Source organism: Ruditapes philippinarum, unplaced genomic scaffold (genome assembly GCF_026571515.1).
Source record: "Ruditapes philippinarum isolate M1 unplaced genomic scaffold, ASM2657151v2 ctg13113_1_1_1_1, whole genome shotgun sequence".
Lineage (NCBI taxonomy): Eukaryota > Metazoa > Mollusca > Bivalvia > Venerida > Veneridae > Ruditapes > Ruditapes philippinarum.
The window spans coordinates 6086-33142 of NW_026864471.1; the positions used below are offsets into that span (position 1 = coordinate 6086).

At 33.9% G+C, this 27057-nt stretch overlaps 1 protein-coding gene and 1 long non-coding RNA gene across 2 annotated transcripts; both read right to left on the reverse strand.

Annotated features, from left to right (window-relative positions):
* Nucleotides 1-1177: 1177 nt before the first annotated feature.
* Nucleotides 1178-19947, reverse strand: LOC132725725 (hyalin-like; the record flags this gene model as incomplete). The annotated part of the gene is given in 11 exon segments (XM_060710913.1): nucleotides 1178-1251; nucleotides 3001-3134; nucleotides 6545-6775; nucleotides 7630-7762; nucleotides 9038-9177; nucleotides 9376-9609; nucleotides 13127-13259; nucleotides 15802-15944; nucleotides 16927-17157; nucleotides 19324-19456; nucleotides 19821-19947. Coding segments are annotated over 11 exon segments (1706 nt in total), but the record flags the coding sequence as incomplete, so codon positions are not given.
* A 2111-nt stretch (nucleotides 19948-22058) lies between these two features.
* Nucleotides 22059-24840, reverse strand: LOC132725726 (uncharacterized). Its single transcript, XR_009625102.1, has 2 exons — nucleotides 24358-24840; nucleotides 22059-22415 (listed from the first exon to the last, which is right to left on the reverse strand). It is a non-coding gene; the product is annotated as an uncharacterized LOC132725726 (long non-coding RNA).
* Between the last annotated feature and the right edge of the window lie 2217 nt (nucleotides 24841-27057).

Genomic DNA, 27057 nt, shown 5'->3' on the forward strand with positions numbered 1-27057 from the left:
ATGAAATATCCGAATTACCAGCTACCATCCAGTAAGTAGTTGGGTATTCGCGCGAATAACCACCGGAGTCCCTTGGTGGTAATAGGGTGACAGGGTGTTTCAATATAGAAGAACACATTCATTTTGCTATATATCTGTTATATTTATTCAGGAAAGAATCTTTTTTCCAGGTTTAAACATATTAAGTTCAAATTACCAACTACTTGCTGGTAGGTAGTTAGGGATTCATGCGAATTACCAGCTGTGTCCCCTGGTGGACATAGCGAGACTAGATGTTTTGATGTTGAAGAACACATCCATCTTGCAATATAAATCTATATTATATTTTCCAGAAAAAACTTTCTTTTTGAAGGGGAAAACAATGTCAGTTCGAAAAACCAATTACCTTCTGGTAGGTATTTAGGGATTCGCGCGAATCACCAACAAGGTCACTCCTTTAATCTGTGTTAAAACTTTACAAATGTAATATTTGTTATACTGTTAATAGTGGATCTAATTTCGAGATACCAGCTATTGAATGGTAGGGAATCACGAATAAGTAACAGCTAGTAGGTAGTTAGAAGTTTGAATATCCAACTACTTACCAAATTGACGATCATTCTATTTTGGAAGTGCCCATTATCAATTTTGGTGATATCAAGCTAAAGTCTTTTATGTAAACCGAAATTATAGAGTCTTATCAAACTGCACGAACGTGATACAGTTTTTTCTGTCGAGTCGGGTACAAGCAATAAATGTCGAGACCTATGTCAATATATGTATATTATTAGTTATAAAGAATTTTAACAGGTAATATGAGCTATATAAACGGTTATTTAGAAATATAACCTGAGTCGAAATTCGAGGTTCATATTGCAACCGTTTATATACAGCCATATAACCTGTCAAAGTATTTACAACACATTTATAATACAGCAAGACTCATTCTTTTACAGATTCCATCATAAATTGGCAGTATCCTTGTAAATAAAACCATGTAAACATCACAATTATCCAATTAGAAGCGACAATAAAAACGTGCAGTATTATAAAATACATGTGAACCAATTCAAAAACACAGAGAAAGAAAATGATAAACTTAATCAGTTCTCAATTTATAAAGAATACTCAGTACCTACCCAGAAGAAATACTCCAAATGTACACCACACTTTATTTCGAGCAGAATCAACGGCATACGCTAATACAGGCATATCGCTTGATGCCGGTGTAGGACAGTAACAATGGCGGAGAGTAGCAGGCACGTAACCTACCTGTAATAAATTATTTAACGTATCATTTAAAGAATAAAGCGTTGGCTTCATGTTTATGGAAGCTGCCTCTCAACTGCAAATGATTGTATGTAAGAGCCCTACTACGGCAACGGCGATGTTTCTTAACATACTGCAAGTACTAGTTACTTTCAGGTAGAAACCTCGAATGGTTATCAAAATAAGTTGTTAAGTTTTCGCCTCAATCGAGCTAAACCAAATTCATGAGGGTAACCTTAACGGGGATAGAAATAAAACTATCCTTAAATATTTGGACTTACCAGCTTATGTAAGATTTAATATATCTAGAAATCAACACGAAACACAAAGGTCTGTTCTTGGCTCTAAAATTGCTGCATGTAATTTATTGTACTGATACTGAAACCAAACATGCCCACGGCCAAAATGTCAAGCACGCTCATCTTAATTCAAATCTGAATCTATAAGCTTAAGATCAAGGAGAAATATGTATATATAGGTAAGATATGCGCAACACATGCTCTTTATAACTAATGCAACATCTTGACATTGCATCATCTAAGGTGACCTTGACCTCAGCCCCGATGGCCTAGTTAAGGTACATGACAGTACAAGAAGTGTCATGATGAAAATTTGTGCCGACAAAAATCAATTCATATTATGTGAAAAATCCTCAAAACACGAAGAATTTATGGCATGGAAAAGTGTGTACGTACGCACACAAACAGACACTGAACAGAAATTTTTACAACTACGTATGTCGAAGTTGACGCAAGCAGAAAATCCTCTGGCCACTTAACATAATACTTTAAGTCATAAGCAAGATACAGTATGGACAAATAAATCTTAATATTTTTATTTGAACTCTGATCTAGTGTCAGCTGGACCTTCACTTTGCGCAAGAAAATTCAACACAGAGTTTATTTGTTCTAAGTTATATTAAACTCCATCCATGTATATAGAAATTATACTCACACATGAATGTCTTACATTGTTATTTGACATTAGACTCTGAGTGCTGAAGTAAAACCATGACCTTTGCCACAAACATCAAATTTTTTCATCTGAATTTTGTGTGCGACAAACCACTTCATCATTGTGAACATTTGTGATAAATTATTTTGTAATCCTTCATAGAATAAGAAAGATAAAGACCGGACAAATCTGGACTCATGGACAGACGGACGCACATACAAAATGTTGGTACTGGTATAGCTGAGTGATTAACGCGTCGCAGTAGCATTTAAATCCATTTGGGCTGAAATCCCGCCAGTGGCGAGCCGATGTGTCTTTAAGCAGGAAACATTACATTTGTTGCAAAGTATTGGTTCATTATAGAAACTGAATAGAGAGCATAGCTTGCCACACAATTAAAAATATTAACAAATATTCAATATAAGCTAAAGCTTATATCAAATTTAACCTGCCAGTTAAATGTTAATTAATTTCAGATTAACTGGAAAAAAAACAAATAAAAAACACACACACAAAAACAATAACATTGATATAACAACATATTAAGGTCGCTGACATCATTTCGGAATCGCAAGACAGACTTTAAAATACTTTCATGTGACAAAACTAGGTTACGCAACGCTCGTGGTTCTACTCAGATGTCCGCTCGTGCCTGAAATAATGCACGGATGGACAACCTGAAGTCTTTCTCCACCATTAATTATGGTAATTTGCCAAATAACATCTACTGTGGTAATGTGATGCAAAATCAAACCAAAAAGCATTAGGATAAACATTAAGATACTAAGGTTTACGAACCTCTAACTTGTTGCCATCACCATCATATGCTACTATTGAGGTTAAGTTCTCAGTTAACACCACACTATTTTCGGATTTAGATGTACTCAAGAATAAGCCATGTTCAGGACAATTCATAATTTTTGGTAATTTACCTAGTATAAAACAGAGAAAAAAAGCTTGAATTGGTTTTTATCATAAAACATGTTTCCGACAATTAAGTATGGTACTGATCACTCCTGTATATTTTTTTTGAAATCCTGCCAGTAGTTTGACCTATTAAATATGCACAGGATTTTTCGTTTATAGCTCTCGCGGTCATTTTGTGTATCGAAGCGGAACATGCAACTAATATGCAACAGAAAGGAATGTTGTGTTGAATGTCTAGCCAGCTTCACATCCCAGCTCGACATTTACAATGAGGGACAAAAACGAATATCGAACTGAATGTTTGCTGAATGTCTAGCCAGATTAACAACCCAGCTCAACATTCACAATGAGGAACAAAACACTAATATCGAGTTGAATGTTTTGCTGAATATCTAGCCAGCTTTTTAATCCAGCTCGATATTCAAAAAAGAACCAAAAACACCGTATGTCGAGCTGAATGTTTGTTGAATATCTAGCTAGCTTCACATCTCAATTTGACAGTCAAACAGAGACAAAAATCCGACTGTCAAATTAAATGGTTGCTAAATGTCTAGCCGACTTCACAACCCATTCAGAAAAGAAACAAAAAGCCGAATGTCGAGCTGAAAGTTAAATGTCTATCCAGCTTCACATTACAGCTCGACGTTCAAAAAGAGACAAAAATCGATTATTAAGCTGAAAGTTTGCTGAATGTTTTGCCAGCTTCACAAGCTAGCTAGGCTCAACGTTCAGAAATGAGAGAAAGAAAACGATTGTTGTGCCGAATGTTTGCTGGATGTCTAGTTAGCTTCACAACCCAGTTCGACATAAAAAAAACGAATGTCGAACTGAATGTTGTGCTAAATGTCTAGACAGATTCACATCTCAGCTTAGCATTCAAAAGAGACAAAAATCAAATTTCGAGCTAGCTGAATGGATAGCAAGCTTCACATCCGATCTTGACATTGAAAACAGAGGCAGAAAACGAATGTTGAAAGTTGTGCTTAATGCTTAGCAGGCTTCAAATCTAAAATATACATTCATGTGAGACAAAAAAAAACAAATATCGAGCTGAATGTTTGCTGAATGTCTAGCCAGACTCACATTTAAGTTCGACATTCAAAGAAAAACTTAAACCGATATCGAGCTGAATGTTTGCTGAATATCATGCAAGCTTCGCATCACAGCTCAACGTTCAAAAACATACAATATACGAACTTGGCGCTGAATGTTTTGCTGAAAGTTAAGCCAGTTTCACATCCAAGCTTGACATACAAAAAGAAACAAAAAAGTGACTGTCGAGCTGAATATTTTGCTGAATGTCTAGCCAGCTTCACATTCAGGCTCGATATTCAAAATGAAACACAAAAAAAGCTGTTGAGCTGAAATTTTGTGTTCACTGTTTAGCCAGCTTCAAATTCTAGCTCATCGTTCAAAAAGGAAACAGAAAAAACGAATATCGGACTGAATGTTGCGCTGAATGTCTAGTCATATTTACATCCCATGTTGACATTCAAACAAGACACAGAAAACTAAACTGTTGTGCTGAATCTTTGATGAATGTCTAGCCAGATTCACATTCCCACCTCGGCATTCAAACGGAGACAACATGAATATGGAGCTAAATGGTTTTCGCAATGTCTAGCCAGCTTCACATTCCAACTCGTCTTTCAAGAAAGAGACAAACGAATGTCGATGTGAATGTTGCAAGCTTAACATCCCAGCTCGACAGTGATAAATCGAATGTCCAGATGAATGTTTAATATCGATCTCTGTGCCAACTTTGTGGACTTGAAATATACTGTATGTGCAGATATATTTGCAGATTTTAACTTTTCGCGATCTTCGTAGTGACATTTGATCTGCGAATTCATGTTTAACGCGACTATTTTTACACCAATAATTTCCAAATACAGTAAACTCCGCTTATAACGAACTCATTGGGACATTCAAAATCTGTTCCTTGTATCAGGAGTTTCTTGTAAGAATATAGCGAATTTAAGTTCCTTGTATCAGGAGTTTTTATAGCGAACATATTTACTTATAACGAACTGATTGTCAAACATCGTCCGCCATTTTGAAGAGCATTTGATTAAGAAAAATTAGTCATTTACTTCTTTTTAGACACAATACCCGAGAGCGTACATTTTGGAATTTGAAAATCCTTTGCTATTTCAGTTTTAGTATTTTTAACTCAGTGCTTTTCGTTTTCTTTCCATGAATAAGAATAAACAAGATTTTCCATTTTTTCTTCCTTTTATATTGAGTATCTTCTATTATATTTTAAACGTGACTTTTACTAATGAAATATATAGATTTCTTTTCATTTCAATCAAGCATACTTTGTAGTTTTCTATGGATTATGTTTGCAAGCATGCGTGATTATGTTGAAAACCGATTATAAGTAATCATAATTATTTTACTCGAGCAAAACTATTAAAGAAAAGAAATAATAGAATAAAAAGAATAACCGTCAAGAACTCATGCTAAAAATATCCTAAATAGAAAACTATTACATACTTCTATATCAATTCATTTTCATAGATACATTGAATTAAATACAACAATAAACGGTACATTCAGCCAGTTTTAATCCGTGCAAATGGAAACGAAAGTTGAAAATGCGGGATATATTTACGAATAGCCGATATTTGGAGTTTGTTATAAAAGTGTAATTTTCCGCACTTTTAACTAAATTGGGACAAAAAAATGAGTTCCTTATAAGCGATAATTCCTTATAACCGTGTTTGCTATAACCGTATATTTTTATATTTAATAAAGAAGGGCAAAATTTGGGCCAAAATAAATTGTTCCTTATAACCGGAAGTTCGCTATAATCATGTTCGCTATAAGTGAAATTTACTGTAGTCATATTTTCGCGCTTCTATATAACAATGTATCGTATTTCAGTGTGTTATATGCTTTCAATACATACAATTTTATCAAAATGTTTACTGAGAAATTGTATTTTGTTTTCTATGTTTTTCATCAGTTAAAATTTTCAATTATGGGGTGTTATGAGATGTAACGGTTGTTTTGATTGGCCAAAAATATGAACGAAAAACAAAAATAAAAATATACGAAAAACTTAAATAAAAATATGTATCCAAAATTAAAAAATATTTATGCAAAATTAATAAAAAATATGTAGGAAAAACTGAAACAAAATATGTGTGAAAACTAAAATAAAGTATGAATGCAAGATTGAGGGTTCGGTAAAACTTGTCTTATTTTGGATGAGAAAACTATGGAATGCTAGTTATGAGCGTAAAATCAACAACAAAAGAAAACAAAAACTAAAACCTGATCAGACTGCATGAATATGTGTTTCTTTAGCTTGTCTATAAAGATAAATGATGCCAATTTGAAGATGTTAGTTTTTATCCTTGTTAGTACACTCTGTCACGCAGCCTGTAACTGATGGAAAGCTACTTACGTCTGGTGACGGTCAGAGTAAATCTGCAGCTTGCATTGTTAAAATCATAATCCCAAATATTATAGTAAACGATATGTTTTCCAATGGAGAATATGGCACTATTATTGTAGTTCGAGTCAACCGCTGCAATAGCGACGTTATCTTCAAATGCTGGTTGCCGCCAATACATTGTTTCACTTTCATTAAATTCCATGTCTTCGGGACACTGCATGATAACTGGCGCCTGTTTATCTGAATTTAAAATAAATCCCATGAATCTACTTCGGAATTCATGGTAAAATTTCGATAAAAATTGTGATAACCTATGGCAAAATTCAAATGAAAATTATCATTTCCCAAGGACAATGCCATATTACTTGCATTTTCATAGAGGAAAACCCAAAAGGACAATAATAAGTCCCACAGTACATACCATTAGGATCATGTTATATACCATGGTAAAATTCCAGAGAACATAAGTCCTACAGTAAAAACCCAATAAAACAATGCCATATCCTATGGTAGCATCAAAAAGGACAATATCTAATCCCATTGTAGCATTCAATTGGACACTATCATGGCCAATGGTCCAAATGGTAAAATCTGATAAAATGTCCCTTGGTAAAATCCACTTGGACTATATCATATCAAATTAAGATTCCAAATGTAAAACTAAGAATATCATGTACCAATCGATTGCAAATCTATAATATAAAGTCCCGATGGCCATAAAGACTATATACCAGGATAAATACCAATAGCAAGTATATTTTTCAATAGTAAAATTCAACAAGAAACCGCGATATTTTGCCTTTATTATAATTATTATGCTTATTTAAAAGACCTACGTATTTTCAAAAACAGCTGAATAACGTACCCCGTCTCTTCAACATATTACGGTAGGCAATATTTACTGCTATGAAATAGGATCAATATTTATCAGACAGTACAGTTGCAGACAATGGTTCATAATTTACGAAATCAGAGTATTTCTCTTTAAGATACTTAAAATACTTTAAGACCTAAAAATACATAAAACATAATCATTTGAAACTTCACAAATCTGACATTACGATTCAGTAAGAAAATGGCGGTAAAATTCGTACCGGAAACGGTTACATTAAATTCGCATGTTTCCTTGACTCCCACATCATCAACGGCCCATGCAATAACAGTTGTTTCCGTTGTATAGGGATGAAAACAGTGGCAATGACGTACCGTTGCAGGTTCGTAGTTAACCTGTTTTTAAAAAAGTATAACCGTTACGGTTTGTTCTCATATAATATATATTAAATCATATCTAACCTTATATCATATCATAGTATCATATATCAAAATGTGATAATTCCAGTGAAATTTTAGAGGAATGAGCGATTAACTCAAAATTTTTCATATACTATATCAAATATTGACTATTTGCCAAAGTCCGGGCACCCCTGTGATCTTTGGATTATTGCAACAGTGCATCCAGAGTTGCGTCCCGTGTGTGCCGTATCTGTTATGTTTGCCGGAAAGAGAGTTTCACCTCAGTTTACAGAACTATGTAAAAGTGTGGAATTATTTGTGACGATGTAAACGACCATTTATTGAACTTTCACCAAGTCAGTAATTCATGTTTTGATCTTTTTTCTTTTCCTTTTTTACTTGCGCATTGTTTCATAAATGCTTATTGTAAACGTAATAATAAATATCTCTCCGTTTAAAGTGAAATACGAGTCATTTTTCATTGTCGCGCCTATAGTTTAACGCTTACATTAAGCGCGTCTTTACACTATATTGGTATAACGCTAATGACGTCACGTCAAACTATATGCACAGCCGTGCAATACCATGTTTACGGAGTCGCAAAATCGGCACGGGTGTGTGATAATTGCCGATCTTAAATCATATAATTTTCCTATATCATAATATCATTCCATATCTCATCTTATAAACGTATCATATCATATCATAATTTTATATCACATCGTTGTATTATTGCAATAACAAATAATTTCTGACAGAAATAAAATCTGACTTAGAAAACTGGAACAAGTACACATGTTTTTGTTTTTCTTTATTTGTTTTAATGGCTACCTTACAATAAATTGGGCTGATTATGTGTACAACACAGTACTTTACCATCATTATACATGATAATTTTATCACAGGGAACTTATAAATATCCGATGTGTGATTATTATGTACCCTGATCAATTTTTAAACCATTTCCAGCTTATTTTGTAAAATGATTTTGATATTGAATAGTTCATATAAGCTTTAAATATCAAATAGTCACGAAAGTCTAATTCGGCCAAACTGCCCGGATGTGCCGGCTAGCCTAACTCTATACTGATAGAATAGGAGCTAGTATTCAAAAAACTTCAACAACACATTAAATCTATATAAGATCCTTTGCCATTGTATCAATTGTAGTTTATTTTAAGTAATAAACTTACATTTATATTCTATGGAGAGTTAATTGAAGTGCAATTTGAAAATTTGCATCTGTCTGTAACAAGATATGGAGCTAACCTTTAGTTTCTTTCCATCGTTATCGTAAGCTTGGATAGCAGTAGTCTCTTCACTCATTTTGGCCTCATCTTTTTTGAGAGCTGTATCCAAGGACAAAACTTTTATGGGACAGTTCAATATATTCGGAGGCTTTAGCGTTTCTATCAAAACAAAATATATCACAAAAAAATAAATTAAATTTGAGTCGTTGCCTTTAGATGATATATAACCAAATGACGATAAATTTATTATACATGATGATGATGACGGCGACGATAACAGTGATGTTGACAACGACAATGATCACTATGATTATGAAAATAAAAAGCTGCTGCCGATGACAATGGGTAAATTCTTACCTTTAGTGACAGTAATATTAAACTTGCATACGGCGGTGTTATGCTGGAAGTCCCATACTTTATAATAAACAGTATGGTTGCCCGCAGGTGGTACCTGACCGCTCTCATAACCCAGACGGGACATGTCCAATACTCCTACGTTATCATAATAAGTAGGTTCTTGCCAAGTAACCTTCTCGTTTTCAGATGCATAAATATGGCTTGGACAAGAGGTAAAAACAGGTTTGTAAATATCTGAAAAAAAAGAAAAGTAAATGCCCGAATGTTTTAAATTGCATTGTCATGTGGCGCCTTTCCAGCTTTTCTAGTGCGGGAAAACTCTCAGATGGTCATATGTTTATTCTTCAAGACACAAGTGGGCACATGAAAGGACCCACTGACCTTCCCGTGGCGATATAGAAAGCTTCATCTCATGAAAGAATTCATAGTTCCTGTCGAGATTCGAGCTTATCTACAAATTGATGCTGCATGTCAAGTATCTGAGCTCTTAACTTTAAATAATTAAAGTATTACCATTGTCGTTTCACAAAAAGACGAATAAAATGTGTTTTTTCTAATACAAGACTGTATATCTTACTAAGTGAACCTAGTGGCGGGGCCAATTTAATTCCAAAGGGCACGACCAATTACAATTTTGTAGAGGCAAACAAGGCAATGTTACATGCCAATTATCTAAACCCTAAGCATTGTAGTTCTACAAAATATCTTAAATATGTTTTCATATTCTAAACTTTTTTAGTTTTACTATTGATTAAGAGACCCCTGGGGCGGGGCCAATAATGACCCAAGGGCATGATTCACACCAGTTATATGGCGTTGAGTTTTCAAACAATAAGTCTCAATTTATTTTCCTATATAAGTATCCATAAATCAAGTGACTCCTGGGGCGGGCCAAATATTGAACTAAGAGGCATAGTTTTGTAAAGAAAAATAAGGCAATGCTACATGCTAAATATCTATCTGGGCTAATTTTGATATCAGGTAGCCCAAACCTGTGTTCTGCACGTTGTCTTATTAAAAGAAATATTTGTGACAAAAGGTTTAATTTCTTTCTATCGGTTAAAACGTTGAAGTGGGGACACGATATTGAAATTCATACGAACATACTAAGTGTGACCTTAACCTTGAACTGCAAATTGTCTTTGTACACATAGTTTTATTATGATACGATTTGTTTTAGAATCATCCCGAGATGTCGCCCAAGCCACTGTTATACCCCCGTAACCTACGAGTTTCATACATTGTAACTGTTTTATTGCAATTTCATTTTTTTAACAGAAATCAGTAAAAAAAAAACAGATTTCCCTCTCTTGTGCTTTTTCACTTATGTTTTAGATGGAAACTCCAGATAAATGTCCCAATACCAGGTTATGCTGTCTAAGGGCCCTCACACCTAGCTGTATATAAAAAGTCAGAGAGAGTAGCCGTTTAAAGATTTTTTGCTGTTGCGAAAACACAAAAACAAAAGAAATATAATAATTAACTCTGAAACCACAAGAAGAATCAAAAGTAAACTGTGAAGTTAGATAGATCTCATTAAGTAGAAGTGCAGTACAAAAGAACTGTTAAGCAGCCTTTTCCTATTTTGGAGTTATTGCCCTTTGTTCATTTTTACAATGATCTTTGTCCGGGGCACATCTTTTACTCTGTAAGATATATCAACAAGAAACTTCGTAGGTAGATAGATTTCATTAGGTGAATGTAGAAGAACCGTAACTCTACCTTGCCTTATTTTGGATTTATTGCCCTTTGTTTATTTTTACACTGTGAACTTTGTTCGGGACATAACTCTTAAATTATAAGAGATATCAACAAATAGTACTTTCTCTGTGTCCAAAACCTGTTCGGGTGCATCACCCGCTTCAACCCAAATTTGCCCCCTTTGCCCTTTGCCCCCTTTGAACCTCCGTAAAAACTAAACCGATATATGCCAGGTGTAAGAATAACTCAACTGTTATATATCAATTGAGTTTTTCCCTATATAAATCTACAAGTGACAAAACTGTACTGTAAAATATATCAATACAGTTTTCAAATCCTAAATGGAACTGTACAGACTTTTGTAAATTGAATAAATAAATTGATCAGAGGATCAGCTTCACACTTATGTAAAACATTTGTTTAACGAAATATCTATCTGTACATGATTAACAAAATTATGCCAGTCTTAAAGAATAAATAACTTTAAATTGAAGTTATTATTCAGTATCAAATAAAAAAAATACTAGAAATGTGTCATCATGCCACGGATGCCCCCGCATGCAGCCAAAATTTCAGATGGTGCTTTAATTATTTTTTTCATTTTAAGTTCAAAGCCCTTAAAACTTTTCAATGTTAACACCAACTATTTTCATACAATGTTCAATGCACTGAAATTATTCAGTCTAAACCTTTTAAAAATAGCATATTGCATATTTGTAGCCAAAATAATGGCTACAAGTAAGAGTGCTGAAAATGAAAGTTCAAAATTTTTCCAACATTCAGGAAAGATAAGTTTGTCTTAAATCATTGAACTACAACCAAATTCAAACTTAAACTGCTTATTCCTAAGATGTATCTATATTATTTTCAAAGTGAAAGGGACATAACTCTGCCAAAAAATCATCAAACCATGACCAAATTCCAACTTGACCTGCCCATTCCTTTAACATATCCATATGTCAAATTTAAGTTGAATATGTAACACTGTTGGGTAGATAATGGACAGAAACTGTAAATTTCATATTATTTTCAAAGTGAAAGGGGCATTACTCTGCCAAAAATCATTGAACCATGACCAAACTCGAACTTGGCCTGGGCATTCCAAAAACATATCCATATGTCAAATTTGAGTTGAATGTGTTGTACCATTGGGGAGATAATAAACGGAAACTGAAAATTTCATATTACTTTCAAAGTGAAAGGGGCATAACTCTGCCAAAAATCATTGAACCATGACCAAATTTGAACTTGACCTGCACATTCCTTTGACACATCCATATGTCAAGTTTGAGTTGAATGTGTTGTACCTTTAGGAAGATAATGAACGGAAACTGAAAATTTCACATTATTTTCAAAGTAAAAGGGGCATTACTCTGCCAAAAATCATCGAACCACGACCAAATTCGAACTTGACCTGTATTTTCTCATGACATATCCATATGTCAAGTTTGAGTTGAATATGGTGTACCGTTGGGGAGATAATGAACGAAAACTGAAAATTTCATATTATTTTCAAAGTAAAAGGGGCATAACTCTGCCAAAAATCATCAAACCATGACCAAATTCGAAATTGACCTGTATTTTCTCATGACATATCCATATGTCAAGTTTGAGTTGAATATGTTGTACCGTTGGGGAGATAATGAACGGAAACTGAAATTTCATATTATTTTCAAAGTAAAAGGGGCATAACTCTGCCAAAAATCATCGGACCATGACCAAATTCGAACTTGACCTGTATTTTCTCATGACATATCCATATGTCAAATTTGAGTTGAATGTGTGCAACCGTTCTTAAGATAATGAACGGAAACTGATGATGACGGAATGACAGAAGGACGGAAGGACGGAATGACGGAACAGGGTAACACTATATGCCCCGGGCATTACATGGCGGGGGCATAATAAATATTTTTGAATATTTTTCTATCTTGTCCATAACATTATGACGACAAACGTATCATAAAACCTGTTTTTCACTTCTTTTTAATTGTTTTACTAGTTACCCTTATAGTAGAATATAGACTCGTAAAGAATATTGTTTCGTTACCTTTGACAACGACCTTGAATTGACAGGTGTCCTTGTTGCCATAGCTATCAACGACCTCGGCAAAAATAGTGGTTGTTACCGTGGTAAAGGAAGAACAATTACAATGGTAAACTTTCTCTGGCGAATATTTTACCTGTCAAGTAAATTATATTTCAGTTACCGTTATATTCAAATCATATTGTATAACAAAATGTTCTGCTTTGTTTATATTATAGTTTCAATCATATGCAAAGTATATGCACTTTACATTATAACCGCTTATTTCGCGCCAACCAACAACCACATCGAACTGGTAAGTAAAACGTGAAAAGTAGACGTTTATCTCCCATTAAGGCATGGCGATGCTTGGACCAGAAATTAAATGAAAAGTGCATTATGATTTCATGAACAATATTATTTATTCACAAAGTGCAAAATATTTTGATCATTTAAAAAATGATTTGTTCTTGCTGTCAGTACGTGCCGCAGCTAAAAGCATGCGCTTTGAAACAAAAAGCCCGTCTCACACAGAACACACGCTTATACGGTTTGTCACCCGTTTTAACATACATACAACCGAACCAACCGTTGTGTTAACCGAGTAACACTCGGGCCATTCGAGTGTATCCGTGTACAAGACCGCTTGAGACCGTATGTGATGTCCGCTCCACGTGTGAGCCCAACCGTGTCAAGGTCGTAAATAGATCGTATGGAATCGTTCGAGACCGTCCCCAAGTCCTACATCCAACACCCGATTAACACCCAAATGTCACAAGATATCGGTACGAATCACACGATTGCACATACGATTTCATACGATCGTCATACGACCAATACGGTTCAAGTACGAATCATACATGAAAGAAACGGTTTAGTACGGGTATACACGGTCTCACACCGCCTCGTACGGTCTTACACAGCCTCAACGTAAGGGCGAACTTTACAACGAAAACCACAACTACCTGCTGCCACCCTTAACTACTAGATCTACACAGAGCACTTGCTGCATCACACTAGAATGCATCCAAAGAAGAAGGTTCCGATGCACAGAGAAATACAAGAAGGACCATCCAGGCCCGCCGACTACTCCAACCTGCCGACCAGAGCTGCATCAGTACTAAGGGTGTAGTACTTAAGTACCAGTACCAGTACTTGGCAAATTATGCAGTACCATTACCAGTACCAGTACTAGATTTTAGCTCGGTACTGCAGTACCAGTACTTTTTTTGGTGAAGTAATTAAGTATCAGTACCATTACTTTTATATATTCATCAAAGTTTGAATAAATACAGTGTCAAACAAATAAATGCAAATATTATTCAGAAAAGAAATAAAATCATAATTAACTTTAAAGTTAACATTACATATTTACAACTTTATAGTTTTAACATACTTTTTACAAACAATATTTACAACATATATATATGTCATATCTAATTGTTCAGTAACCAGTCAACTGTATAAATACAATGCAAACATCTTTCATTTAAAACACAATGTTTAGTCTTTTGTTGCCTTTCACACCTTCACACCTCTGTTCAATTTATACCAAAGTAAATAACAACTTTTTATGGTGCTAACAATATCACTTTTATTATTTCACTTGAAATGGGATTATTTAGAATAGAAGAAATTAATTAGTGTTTATTTTGCTCTTTTACTAGTAAATACAAAGTAATAAAAGATTTTAATAAGGATATTTTAGGGTAAAGAGTTATTGAGTCTGTTTATCTTAATTTAATTTTTACTTAAAGTCTTTGGTGCTTTTTGTTAACATTTGAAGGAATATTGCAGCAAATTACCTTTAGATTTGATAACTTACTTTTTCACAAAAATAAAATATAGTAAATGTAATTTACAGCTTTATTTTATGAGAAAAAATGATGCTATTTTTAATTTTTATCAAAACCAAAAGTACTGGGTAATGTAGTAGCAGTACCACTTTTCAAGACAGTAATGCAGTACCAGTACCAGTAGTAGCAAAATTTTGTAAGAGTAATTCAGTATCAGTACCAGTACTTGCAAAATCGCTGCAGTACGTACTGCAGTACCAGTACCAGTACCAGTAATGCAGCTCTGCTGCCGACCCCGATGAGTTGTAGAATCAACCGGCACTTCCAATGTCTCCCACGAATTCAAAATTGGATTGCAGCCCGGTTGACCCTCCAGCAACCACCGCGCCCAAGACAAAAACATTTTACATTGCTTCATTTTTATTCATTTATTGATATTAGTGATGAATATATATGTATATCTTCGTTGAAAATTTATACAAAAAGCCATCAAAATGGATCAATTTGTATCAAAACATACACGAAGGTGTGATACTTTGAGCAAAACTCGAACGAAAATCGGCTGGTCCCTATGTAAACCCTGTGAAAATCTATCGAGTAAACGTCTTGTTAAACCCCATTGTTAAACCCTTGTTAAAGTACTAGATCGTATTTTGAACCGTACAACAGTCGTACGTATTTGTATGCAAATTGAGTTTAAACCTTGCTTGACCGAGTATATCCGTGCTTAAGCCGTAAATACTCGTGCTTCATGCGAGTCTTACTCGTACTAACTAATCATCAAGCACGGTTGGAGCTCAATACTTGTACCAGTTAACCCTTGAATAACCAAGTATACCGCATGGGAATCGGGTACCCAACCGTGTTCTGTGTGAGACGGGCTTAAACGAATTTCTGAAGTACCTGAAAGTAATTGCCACTATCATTATGCGCTGATATACCACCAGTATTAAAGTTATCGACGATGGCATTATCACTCATGTATGACGTGTTCAACTGCACGACGTTCACGGGACAATTTTGTATCTTGGGTGCATCCGGCTTTGCTGAAAATAATAAGGCATAATGACAAACTTATTCATACTCTGAGATTACTCAGTTTTATCATTAATAGTAACATTTTGTTTTATTTTGTATTGATATCATATACTGTTTTGTTTTTTTCTTTATTTTTTTGGGGGGTGGGTGGGGTGCTTTTCCATCGTACCAACATAATTTAGGTCATATAGCAACTTTCCCGCTTCACTGGTGGAGGAAGACCTCATGTGCCTTTCTGTACATTATTTAAGACACAAAAGGGCACCTGAATAGTACCACCAACGTTCGTTAACCAGCTGGATAGCTTCACACAAAGACCAAAGACGCTGGCGCGGCTCGAACCTACAGCGGTGAGAGCAAAGTAGTTTGAAGTCAACGCCCCACAAGTAATTGTTTAATACATGTATATACATCTATTACGTCATAATAAGCTGAATGTGAATGTCTAGAATAAAGTTGATGTTTTTTCTTCTGTTAATGGGAAAAGTAAAGAAGAGATATGCAATGTTGATCAAGTAAAATACAAGTAGTTTCATATAAAATATCATTGAAATAATTATATTATCCAAAACATTTAGCATAATGTGTGAATAAATTTTTTGCTGCTCGATTACATATCAAAACGATTCGGATAAAGAAATAATAGAAAATTAGGCAAACAAATTTCAAATTAAAACATGGATTAGTATTTAAACTCAGAAACGAATAAACTTTAGAAAGGGCAAATAAGAATGCTTTAATGTTTAAACAATGGTTTTAGGTACTTGTAACCTGTAAACATGAAACAATTAGTAAACAAAGTAGTGATTTAACTTTCATACAAATACTTAATCACTGTAACTGTCAACAACAGAAGAAAGATATATTTCAGATAATTGGCAAAAAAAAAACTTTTGGGGGAAATGTAAAAGTACATAAAAAGAAGCTTTTGAAAAATAGAAATAAATATCTCTGTGACATAATGGGCCTTGAAATGAAAAATGATTGTACCCTTGTCTACAATGATTTCAAATCTGCAATATGCTTCATTCCGGTCATAATCTTTCACAAGGTACTCTACAGTGTGCCTTCCAACAGGGTATGATTTCCCTTTCTCCATATTGACATAATTCTGTGCAATCCCTACATTATCTACAAACACTGGATCTTTCCACGTGACCACGTCTCCTTCTAAGACATAGATATCGCTAGGACAAAACAAGATTTTCGGCCGGATAATATCTAAAAAAAAGATATAAAAGAAGAAAGCAACAACAAAGCAATGCAAGTAGATGTTAAATCAAATTAGTATTTACTGATTATATATTAAACACATTATAACACTTTGATTCCTAGTAGAAAGTTATAAAATATTCAAGCATATATGTTTTATACATCAATTTTGTTACTGCGGGATAGTTTTCAGTATTGTTTTGAACCCATATCAAAGTTGTCTTAGTTCTGTCGTTATAAAGTAAATTAAGTCCAAACAACATTTTTCAAGTCAAATAAAACAGATAAAATTTTTGTCAAAGATAACAAATTTCATTGTCACATCCGTGTTATTTGTGCCGTGTGGCGGCTGTAAAAAGTCTCCCCGTACATTTAATCAATGACGTTATATTTCCGATCCTTGAAGATCGTTCAGCACAACACTTTTTTTGTGTAAACATAATATATGGAACCTTAAGTTTCTTTTTTTTGGCCATTTTCAACTGATTCCAGTATTCCTACTTGAATACTGTATAATCACCCTTAGGATATGTTGCCTGCTTTTTCAATTTGTCTTTTGACGTCTTATCTGTGGTATGCAGGCTTTATAACCTCGGATCCCCTTTCAAAATTCCATTTTATTTAGTTCCGCCCATTGTTTTCTCGTTTAGGGCAAAAGCATTATTTACTGGGGACCATACGCCGTTATTCATGGAATGGTCCTACTGTATGAACGTATGTACGTATGAACACATCTGCGGATGTTTCTAAATTTAAAATTCCACCATTTTCGTGTTAAATGTTGAATTCTGCTTAAGCCGGTGCTAGGGGCGTGGACGGTACCTTGCACTTTCCAGTACCGACCATGAACAGGCTCAATCAAACCGAGCCTGCAACATTTTCAATTTTATTGTGTTTGACTTTCTTTAGGGATTCTGTTTTACTCTACTTCATGAAACCAAAGGACTTACTTTGTATTTCACACATAACCAATTATTTCATAGTGTCAAATATACATCTATTTGAGAGTTGATATATTCTTTTGAGAACACAAATGTTATTATCTTGATAATAATAGTCCGACACTTCATATCAATTTACTTCTTGTAACATCAAAAGAAATAGAAATTTACATTTCAACATATTTTTGTTGTTTATATAGCAATGCATTTAGTATAACATTGATATTTCTTAAGAAAGCGTGGTTATTTTTACAGATGGCATATGCGACAACCTTGGAAACTGCCCATTTAGAAAAACAATAACACGTCAACATATATTTGATTTCTATTTTTGAATTCACCATACAATTTTGTTTTATATGTAAAAAATGTAGAAAATTCAATGAAAGAAATTTTCCGATACCTTAAATTATTTATAGAATTCATGTTTATTTTTCTCATTTTTTGTTCCGTTAAGAAGCATGAAAAACACATTTTTTTAAAGAAATATTTTCAGTTTATCGTTTGTTTCATACAGAACCCTTAGATAAAGCAAGTTTTGTATATCATCATGCTTTTTGTGTGTGTATCAAGCTGTCTTTCTGTAACACAGTTTGGTTATTTTGACAGTTTTGAGATATACGGTTAACATAGAAACTGCTATTTTACAAGAAATCTAACCCGTCAACATATATTTTTCTTTTTCTTTTTTAATTTGTCATTAAATTTTACACAACATACAAAAAAAAGTTAATCCTATGAAAGAAATTTGTCGATATCTTTACAAAAATTTACAAAATTCATCTTTATTTTTCTAGTTTTTTGATCAGATAAAAAGCATGAAAAATCTTTTTTTAATGAAATTGTTCACATTATTTTTTGTTTTATACAGAATCTTTGGATTAGATTATCTGTGCATAAAATTATGCATGTTGTGTGTATGTAGATGTCATATACATGTTCTTTTTTTATAACTAATAAGTTGGCTATTTTGACAGTTTTGAGATAACTGTTTCCATGGAAACTGCCATTTTACAAGAAATTCAACACGTCAACATTTAGTTTTCTTTTTATTTTTGAATTCGCCATTAAATGTTACTTATCATACAAAAAAAATTTAGAAAATTTTATGACAGGATTAAAGTTTCATAAAACTGTAGAAAATGCCTTTAAAGGACATCTGTAAGCAAATTTTGAACAAAATTTACCATGTGGGTTACGATTTACGGAGACACTTAGATAATTGTAGACCTACCTCGTACAGTTACTGTAAAGTTACAACTCGCAACCTTCCCATATTCATCTACAGCCATTGCAGAAACATTAAAAATAACTTTATGAGAGTCCGAACATTTACAATGTTCTATCGTTTGCGGTTGATACCACACCTGAGAAAAAAAGTAAAGTCTATGCCAGAGCAATAAAACCAATGGCGGAACAGTTAAAATTTCTATCATCGATTGACGATCTAAACAGGCTATTCTTTAAATTGTAAAAATATTTCAATATGAAATAATAATAAGTCTTAAATTCATAACAATGAATCCTTAATAATTTTTCAAAGAAATGCGCCATATTTGTGCATCATATCAGGGAAAAAATCCATTTTTCTTCTAAACTACAGACTGTCGCAACAATTAGGATATTGTATTTCTTTGTAATTAAAAAGTTATTTTTTTAACATTAACTTTTATACATGTTGTTGACGCAGCAGAGTGAAATAATATTCAAAATTAAGAATCACTACGCTACAAGTAACTTGTTGTTGTCAAAGTCATAAGCTTCTAGTCCTATTGCACTTTGTTTAATGACGGCGACGTCAGTGTAAACTGACGTATTCAAACGTATGGCCTCAGCTGGACAATTGTTCATCTTCGGCAGGCCTGAAAAGATAGTTTTGTATGATGAAACATTGCTCAAGATACATACAGAACCTGAGTTCTTGTCAGTTCTTGCTTTTATACAAGTATCAAACATTACATATTTCAATATACTAAATGTATGTACACATGGGCGATAGAAATTGGTACATTTACAAATTCAAATACATTGTACATGTATTTGCACTGCACATATCTTCAAAAAGCGTCTTTGTTAACAATTCCTTGCTCAATCGAGATTGTTAGCAACTGAAACCCCTCGGCTGTTCATCATAAACGAAAGACGAAAGGGGCCGAGCAAAACTTGTAATTACGCTGGACACTAAAATCTGCTTTAGCCTAGGCTAGATGGGATATGAAAAAGTGTAACTATTTGGAACTCATAGTCATGAACATGGTGCCTATTATATACCACGTGACATTTTGTGATCTGCGTAGGACAGAAAAACAATGCAAAAGACGGTCCAAACTTAATATTCTGCCCTAACTTTTTCAAATATTTCAATATTTTGTATAGGATAAGTTACATGCCAATCATATTAATAAAGTTTATATTTTTTTCTTTTGTAACGTTTACCGATAAATATCCTTATTTTACCCCTATATCACTATGTTGTGTTCTACTGGTTTTGTTCCCTTTATCTGATAAAAAAAATTTAAATTTTTTAAAAAATTTAGAGGAAAATAAATTTTCCCTTATTGTATTGGTTTTTTTTAAAAAATTTTAGTGGTATATGCAGGGTGATAAAAGGAGGCATAAAGCTGATCTGTTTTTTTTCATTCTCATTTCTTAAAGGGTTTTTTCATTTATTCAATTTTTAGTTAAACTTTTTTTTTTATCCCTTTTTCCTAGATGTGAATTTACACAGCAGTGTTCCCCGAAAAGTCCAACTGTAAGTCATTTTTATGAGCCCCAAAGTTTTATAATTGACAGGTCTAATCTGGGTCTAGAATTTTTCCCAATCCCAAACTTTAATCTTAATGAAGGTTATTCCACGAACTGGGTTTTTTTTTGACATAGATATCCTTCGAACAGTTAAATCGCGGGGGGTATGGATCTAAAATATGATGTTAAGGATTATTATTTTTATAAGCTTATTAAAAGGTTATTTTCAAGAAACAATGGCGAAGGTTAAGACAAAAATGGGTAAACATAATCCGCTATTTATTCGTACAATAAACTTTGCCAAATGACTCGAACCGAAGTAAGCTTAATGAAATAAAGGTTTAATAATATATTGTTTTAAATGATCTGTCCTTTGTATAAATTGAATAATTTTTAGAAAAAAAGAAGACAAATAACTGTTTTTTGCTATTAACCTAATTGAGTTTCGTGATTAACGTGTTAATCTTTTTCTTTCTAGTCCTTCAATTAAGAATTATTGTATATTACTGAGTTGATGGGCATTAAATGAAGCAGGTGACAATCTTAGTATAAGGTCTGGCAACACTACCACGGTGAACAAGCGGGAATGGTGGCATAAGGCTGGTCTCCTGTTTACGTTCCTGCTATATTGTAAGTTCGAGGAAATTTATTCCTGACTATGATAAAAAGTCTGTTTTTCGCATACTTTTGAAATTTAGTTTTTTGCATGGAACTAACTTAAAATATGGAAAAAAGGAAGTAATAAAAATAGGTTTAATCTAGGTTGCCAATTCTCCCTCAGGATTTCCCCCATTCTTCTGACAAAGGGAATAACCCTGCGAGAGTTTGTTTGTGGCACTACTATCTTTATTCCTTTGTTCAAAACACTACTTTAACGAAATATTGAATGAGCGGGATGCTATGCCCCAGGTTTTCTGGTAAAAGTAGGACTTTAGTTTGGCTTAGGGTCATAAACCCTGACGGGTAACTTTCTTTTTTTACTTACCTGAAAGGTTTTACTTTTATTCCCCCCTATTTTAAACCCCGAATTAGCCCATCTCTGTTTAATTATGTGTGTGTATATATATGATTATGTTTTAATGTGAGCCTATAGTGACAGTAAATCTAAACAAAAGAATGTTATACATACAACATATAGACAAAAAAACCTTTAAAATGTGTTAATTTTTATTGAATATTGTTGTTTTTGTTGCTTTTTTGTTGTTGTTTTTTCGGGGGGGGGGGTTCTTTTTTTATTTTTGTTTGTTTCTGCATTAAAAATACATTAAACGGAAGGATTATCTACAATGAGATATATTTTGAATATAAATAGATTAAGTATTTACGAACAAATATATTACGAAAGGCTTATTCGTATAGTAAAATTTCTTTGGAAAACAAACATTTCAATAAGATATTTGCTGTGCCACCATCACCATAGACCATAATATGAAAAATCTACCTTTAGTTTATTTCCGTCGGAATCATACGCTTTTATTGTGGTTATACTTTTACTCAGAATTGCAGATTCGCTGGCGATCGCGACATTAACGCTTAAAACATATGTCGGACAGTTACTGATTGTTGGTAAATCCACTTTGTCTGTCATCGATAAAAGAGAGGGTAAACAAATAACATTTTAAAGTGTCATTTAAAGTCAATAATTTACAATCGTAAAAGAATAATACAAAATTTCAAGTTATATATCTATGTTGCTGGCAGACAATGCCAGACATTAGCACACGAAATCAAATTAAAAAAGAATATACGTATTATTTTTTCTCTGATAAATTACTATTTCTTTTCTGACAATTTCTGATTAAGTGACTGAATAATTACTATTGCTGATCGTCTGATACCCCCTTTAACCCTACAAGACTACAAGACAAACTTTTTCTCATCACTTTGTACATAACTATTTCTCATCATTTGATTCATTACAAAGTCTCATCACCCGACACATAACTATTTCTCATCATTTCATTTATGACTATTTCTCGTCACCTGACACATTACTATTTCTCATCATTTGATTTACGACTATTTCATATCACCCGACACATTACTTTTTCAAATAATCTCATTCCTTACAGTGTCTTATCTCCCGACACATTACTATTTCTCATCATTTGATTCATTACAATGTCTCATCACCCGACACATTACTATTTCTCATCATTTGATTCAGTACAATGTCTCATCACCCGACACATTACTATTTCTCATCATTTGATTCATTACAATGTCTCATCACCCGACACATTACTATTTCTCATCATTTGATTCATTACAAGTCTCATCACCCGACACATTACTATTTCTCATCATTTGATTCATTACAAGTCTCATCACCCGACACATTACTATTAATCATCATTTGATTCAGTACAATGTCTCATCACCCGACAGAGTACTATTAATCATCATTTAATTCATTACAATGTCTCATCACCCGACACATTACTATTTCTCATCATTTGATTCATTACAATGTCTCATCACCCGACACATTACTATTTCTCATCATTTGATTCATTACAATGTCTCATCACCCGACACATTACTATTAATCATCATTTGATTCATTACAATGTCTCATCACCCGACACATTACTATTAATCATCATTTGATTCATTACAATGTCTCATCACCCGACACATTACTATTTCTCATCATTTGATTCATTACAATGTGTCATCGCCTGATGCATTATCATTTCTCACCATTTGATTTATGACTTTTTTTCATAAGCTGAAAAAGTACTTTTTCTAATCACTTGATGCCTTACTTTTTCTCATAACATATAGAATATTTTTGTTTGTTTTGCATGAAAGATTGAAATGTATTTCTCTGAGTGCAAATTTTCACGGATGGCGTAGCCAGGAGTGAAAAAAGAATAGCTGGTAGATATTCACGATTGAAATATATTTCAATCTTATACGTTAAACAAAAAATTTGTTCATGCTATTTAAGTGATTTTAAGTATTTTAATGAGTTTTCGGCGCAACGTATGACGGCATTTATTTGTTCCTATCATTCCATTTAGTTATGATATCCCTTTCATTCGCATTCATATATAAACTCTAGTCCGGCTGCAGTGAAAATAATATTATATAAATTTCACTAGTGGTTCATCAGAATATAATCATCTGATACACTACAGTAAAATAATGGAAAGCATGAAATAAAACACATTATCATTTCTCATGACTTGACACAGTATTTTTTCTCACCACTTGATTAATGACTATTTCTCATCAACTGATAAATTTCTTTTCTAATCACTTGACACCTCCTTTTTCTTATATCCTTACACATCATTTTTCATCACTTGGCACATTACTTGATCCATTACTTTTGATCGTTACATGATGATCCATTACCTTTTCTGATCAAATGAGATATTACTATTTTCTTCACTTGATGTATTACTTTTTCTGATTATCTGAAACATTACTATTTTTTATCACCTCACTGAATATAAGTATTTCTCATCTTCTGGTACATTACTTTTTTTTATACATTTTTATTTGTAAAACTTACCTGGACAAGATGGACAGCAATATCCAGGCAATGTTTCCGGTTCACCTACCAGACATCGTGGAATAGCGCATGATATTGTATAGCATACCATTTCAGCGTTTGCATTGCATGTACACTTCTGAAATGTATAAATGTACCTATCGAAAAAACTGTTTATGTATCATCATTATGAATTTGATTTTATTTAAAGAAAGCCATGCGTGGAAAACAGACTATTTTCAATTTTCGCAAGAGAGTAATATTAAAATTTAAGCATGAGGAGGAATGTTTCGAGACAGTAGTATTAATATGTAAATTATTCCTTGAGTTATTCCCTATTTTGTCAAATGAGTTTTTATGATAACTCTGAAGATGTCCTATAGTTCTTATGATATCTTTAGTTACTGCTAATGTGCTTTGTCGGACCGTAGATGTCACGAACGTATATGTCACACGCTCATTTGGACGAATTAATTAATGTTGATTCAATTAAGTTTTAAAGTTTAGCCCTGGCCCGCCATCCCGCACAGTTCACACTGCTAGCCCGCTACACTGTCAGCCCGCCCCTTTTCCACTGAAAAGGAAATGTAAAAATGGTTTGAAAAGTTGATTCAATTAAGTATTTTTAAATTTTTCCCAGCTGGCCCCCCATCCCGGCTCAGTTTTTCAAAACCTGTTCCCGCCTTTTTAAATGAAACCCCCGGCCCCAAATCCCCCCATCAGGAATGTTTTGGGCTGTTACCAAAGGGGTTTTTTAAATTTTTGATATTTTAATACCCCCCCAAATTTTAATTAAAAGTTTCTATTTAAATTTTTCAATTTAAAATTTGGCCCGCTCCCCAGCCATCCATTTAACGGGGTGCCCCCTTTCACTGTTAGCCCGCCCACTTCACACTTACAGCTAATGTATCATAACGTGTTCATATTGAATCAGTTACGGTTTACAGTTGATCACGCTGGCCCACTTACCCGCCCAATTTACACTGCTATCCCGCTACACTGTCAAGCCGCCCACTTCACACTGCTAGGAAATGTATTTTGAGGTTTTAATATGGATTAAATTAAGTATTAAAGTTAATCCCGCTTATTCATACTGTTAGCCCTCTAAACTTTTATCCCGCCCACTTCACACTGCTAGAAAATGTTTCATAACGTTGATTCAATTAAGTATTAAAGTTTAACCGGCTGGCCCGCCATCCCGCTCTGTTCACAATGCTAGACCGCTACACTCTTAGCCGGCCCACATCACACTGCTAGGAAATGTATTATGGGGTTTTAATGTGGATTCAGTTAAGTATTAAAGTTTTTCCCGCTGTCCCGCCAGCCCGCCCAATTCAAAATGCCTAATCGCTACACTGCTATCCCGCCCAATTCACACCGCAAGGAAATGTTTCATAACGTTTTCATGTTGATTCAATTACGTATTAATGTTTAACCCGCTGGCCCGCTCAGTTCAGACTTCTAGCCGGCTGCACTCTTAGCCCGCCCACTTCATACCGATAGTAAATGTTTCATAACGTTTCATGTTCATTCAATTAAGTATTAATTTAAAAGTTAATCCCACTGGTCCGCCAGCCCGCCCAGTTCACACTGCTAGCCCCCTAAACTGTTTGCTCGCCCTGTTCACACTACAAGGAAATGTTTTTATAACGTTTTCATGTTGATTCAATAAAGTATTTAAGTTTACCCCACTGGCCCGCCAGCCCGCCAAGTTCACACTGCTATCCCGCTTAACTTTTAGCCCGCCCACTTCAGACTGCTAGGAAATGTTTCATGAGGTTTTAATGTTGATTCAATTAAGTATTAAAGTTTAACCCGCCAGCCCGCCCAGTTCACACTGCTAGCCCGCTACACTGTTAGACCGCCCACTTCACACTGCCAGGTTATGTATCATAAGTTTTTATGTTTTAGGCCTGTTAGGGTTTTAGATTAAGTCCGCCGGGCCCCAAGCCGCCCCGTTACACTCTAGACCGCAAAAGCTAGCACGCCCAGTTTTAGAATTTTTTCCCGTGAATGTAGTCGCCCCGTTTAATGTTACCCGCTGACTGTACCCATTACCCGCCTACTTCTGGGCCTCGGTCAATGATTTTTGCGTAATAAAAGCATGTTATAACGCATTTTATTATCCAATAAGTAAGCGTGTAAATCACTATGAAACGCAATGCACAAGAATTTGTTATATAATGATGGTTGTCAGCGTATTTTAGTTCAAAAGATATTTTTTTATTAAATTTATGTGAATTCATGTTTAAAAAAAAAACCGTATAGTCCGTTTTCATCGTCTCTTGTTTTTAAAATCTGATAGTTTTGAGTAAAAATTTCAAATTACTTGCTCATTGGTACATACAGACCTTTTCATTTGTTATCTTCTTCGTTGCCATACTTAATTACCAAATTGTAATGAAAAGTTACAAACGTAAAGCCCAGGCTAAACTATATACTTAAAGAGTTTTAGAGTTATAGTTCTTATGATAACTTTTGTACTGCCAGTGTTTTTCTTGTGCTAAATTACGGCACGTTGTAGCGTATTTTATAAGTCAAATAGTGTGTAAATCATTATGAAGCGTTTTTGCACAACAATTTTGTTAGGTAATATTGGTTTATTCAACAAATGTTTTTCTTACCTCCCTTTCTTGTGTTTTTTTTTCATTTTATAGAACTTGTTTTGCTCACGGTCTGAAAAAGCTTGATGTAGAGCATTGACTTACAGGATGAATACGC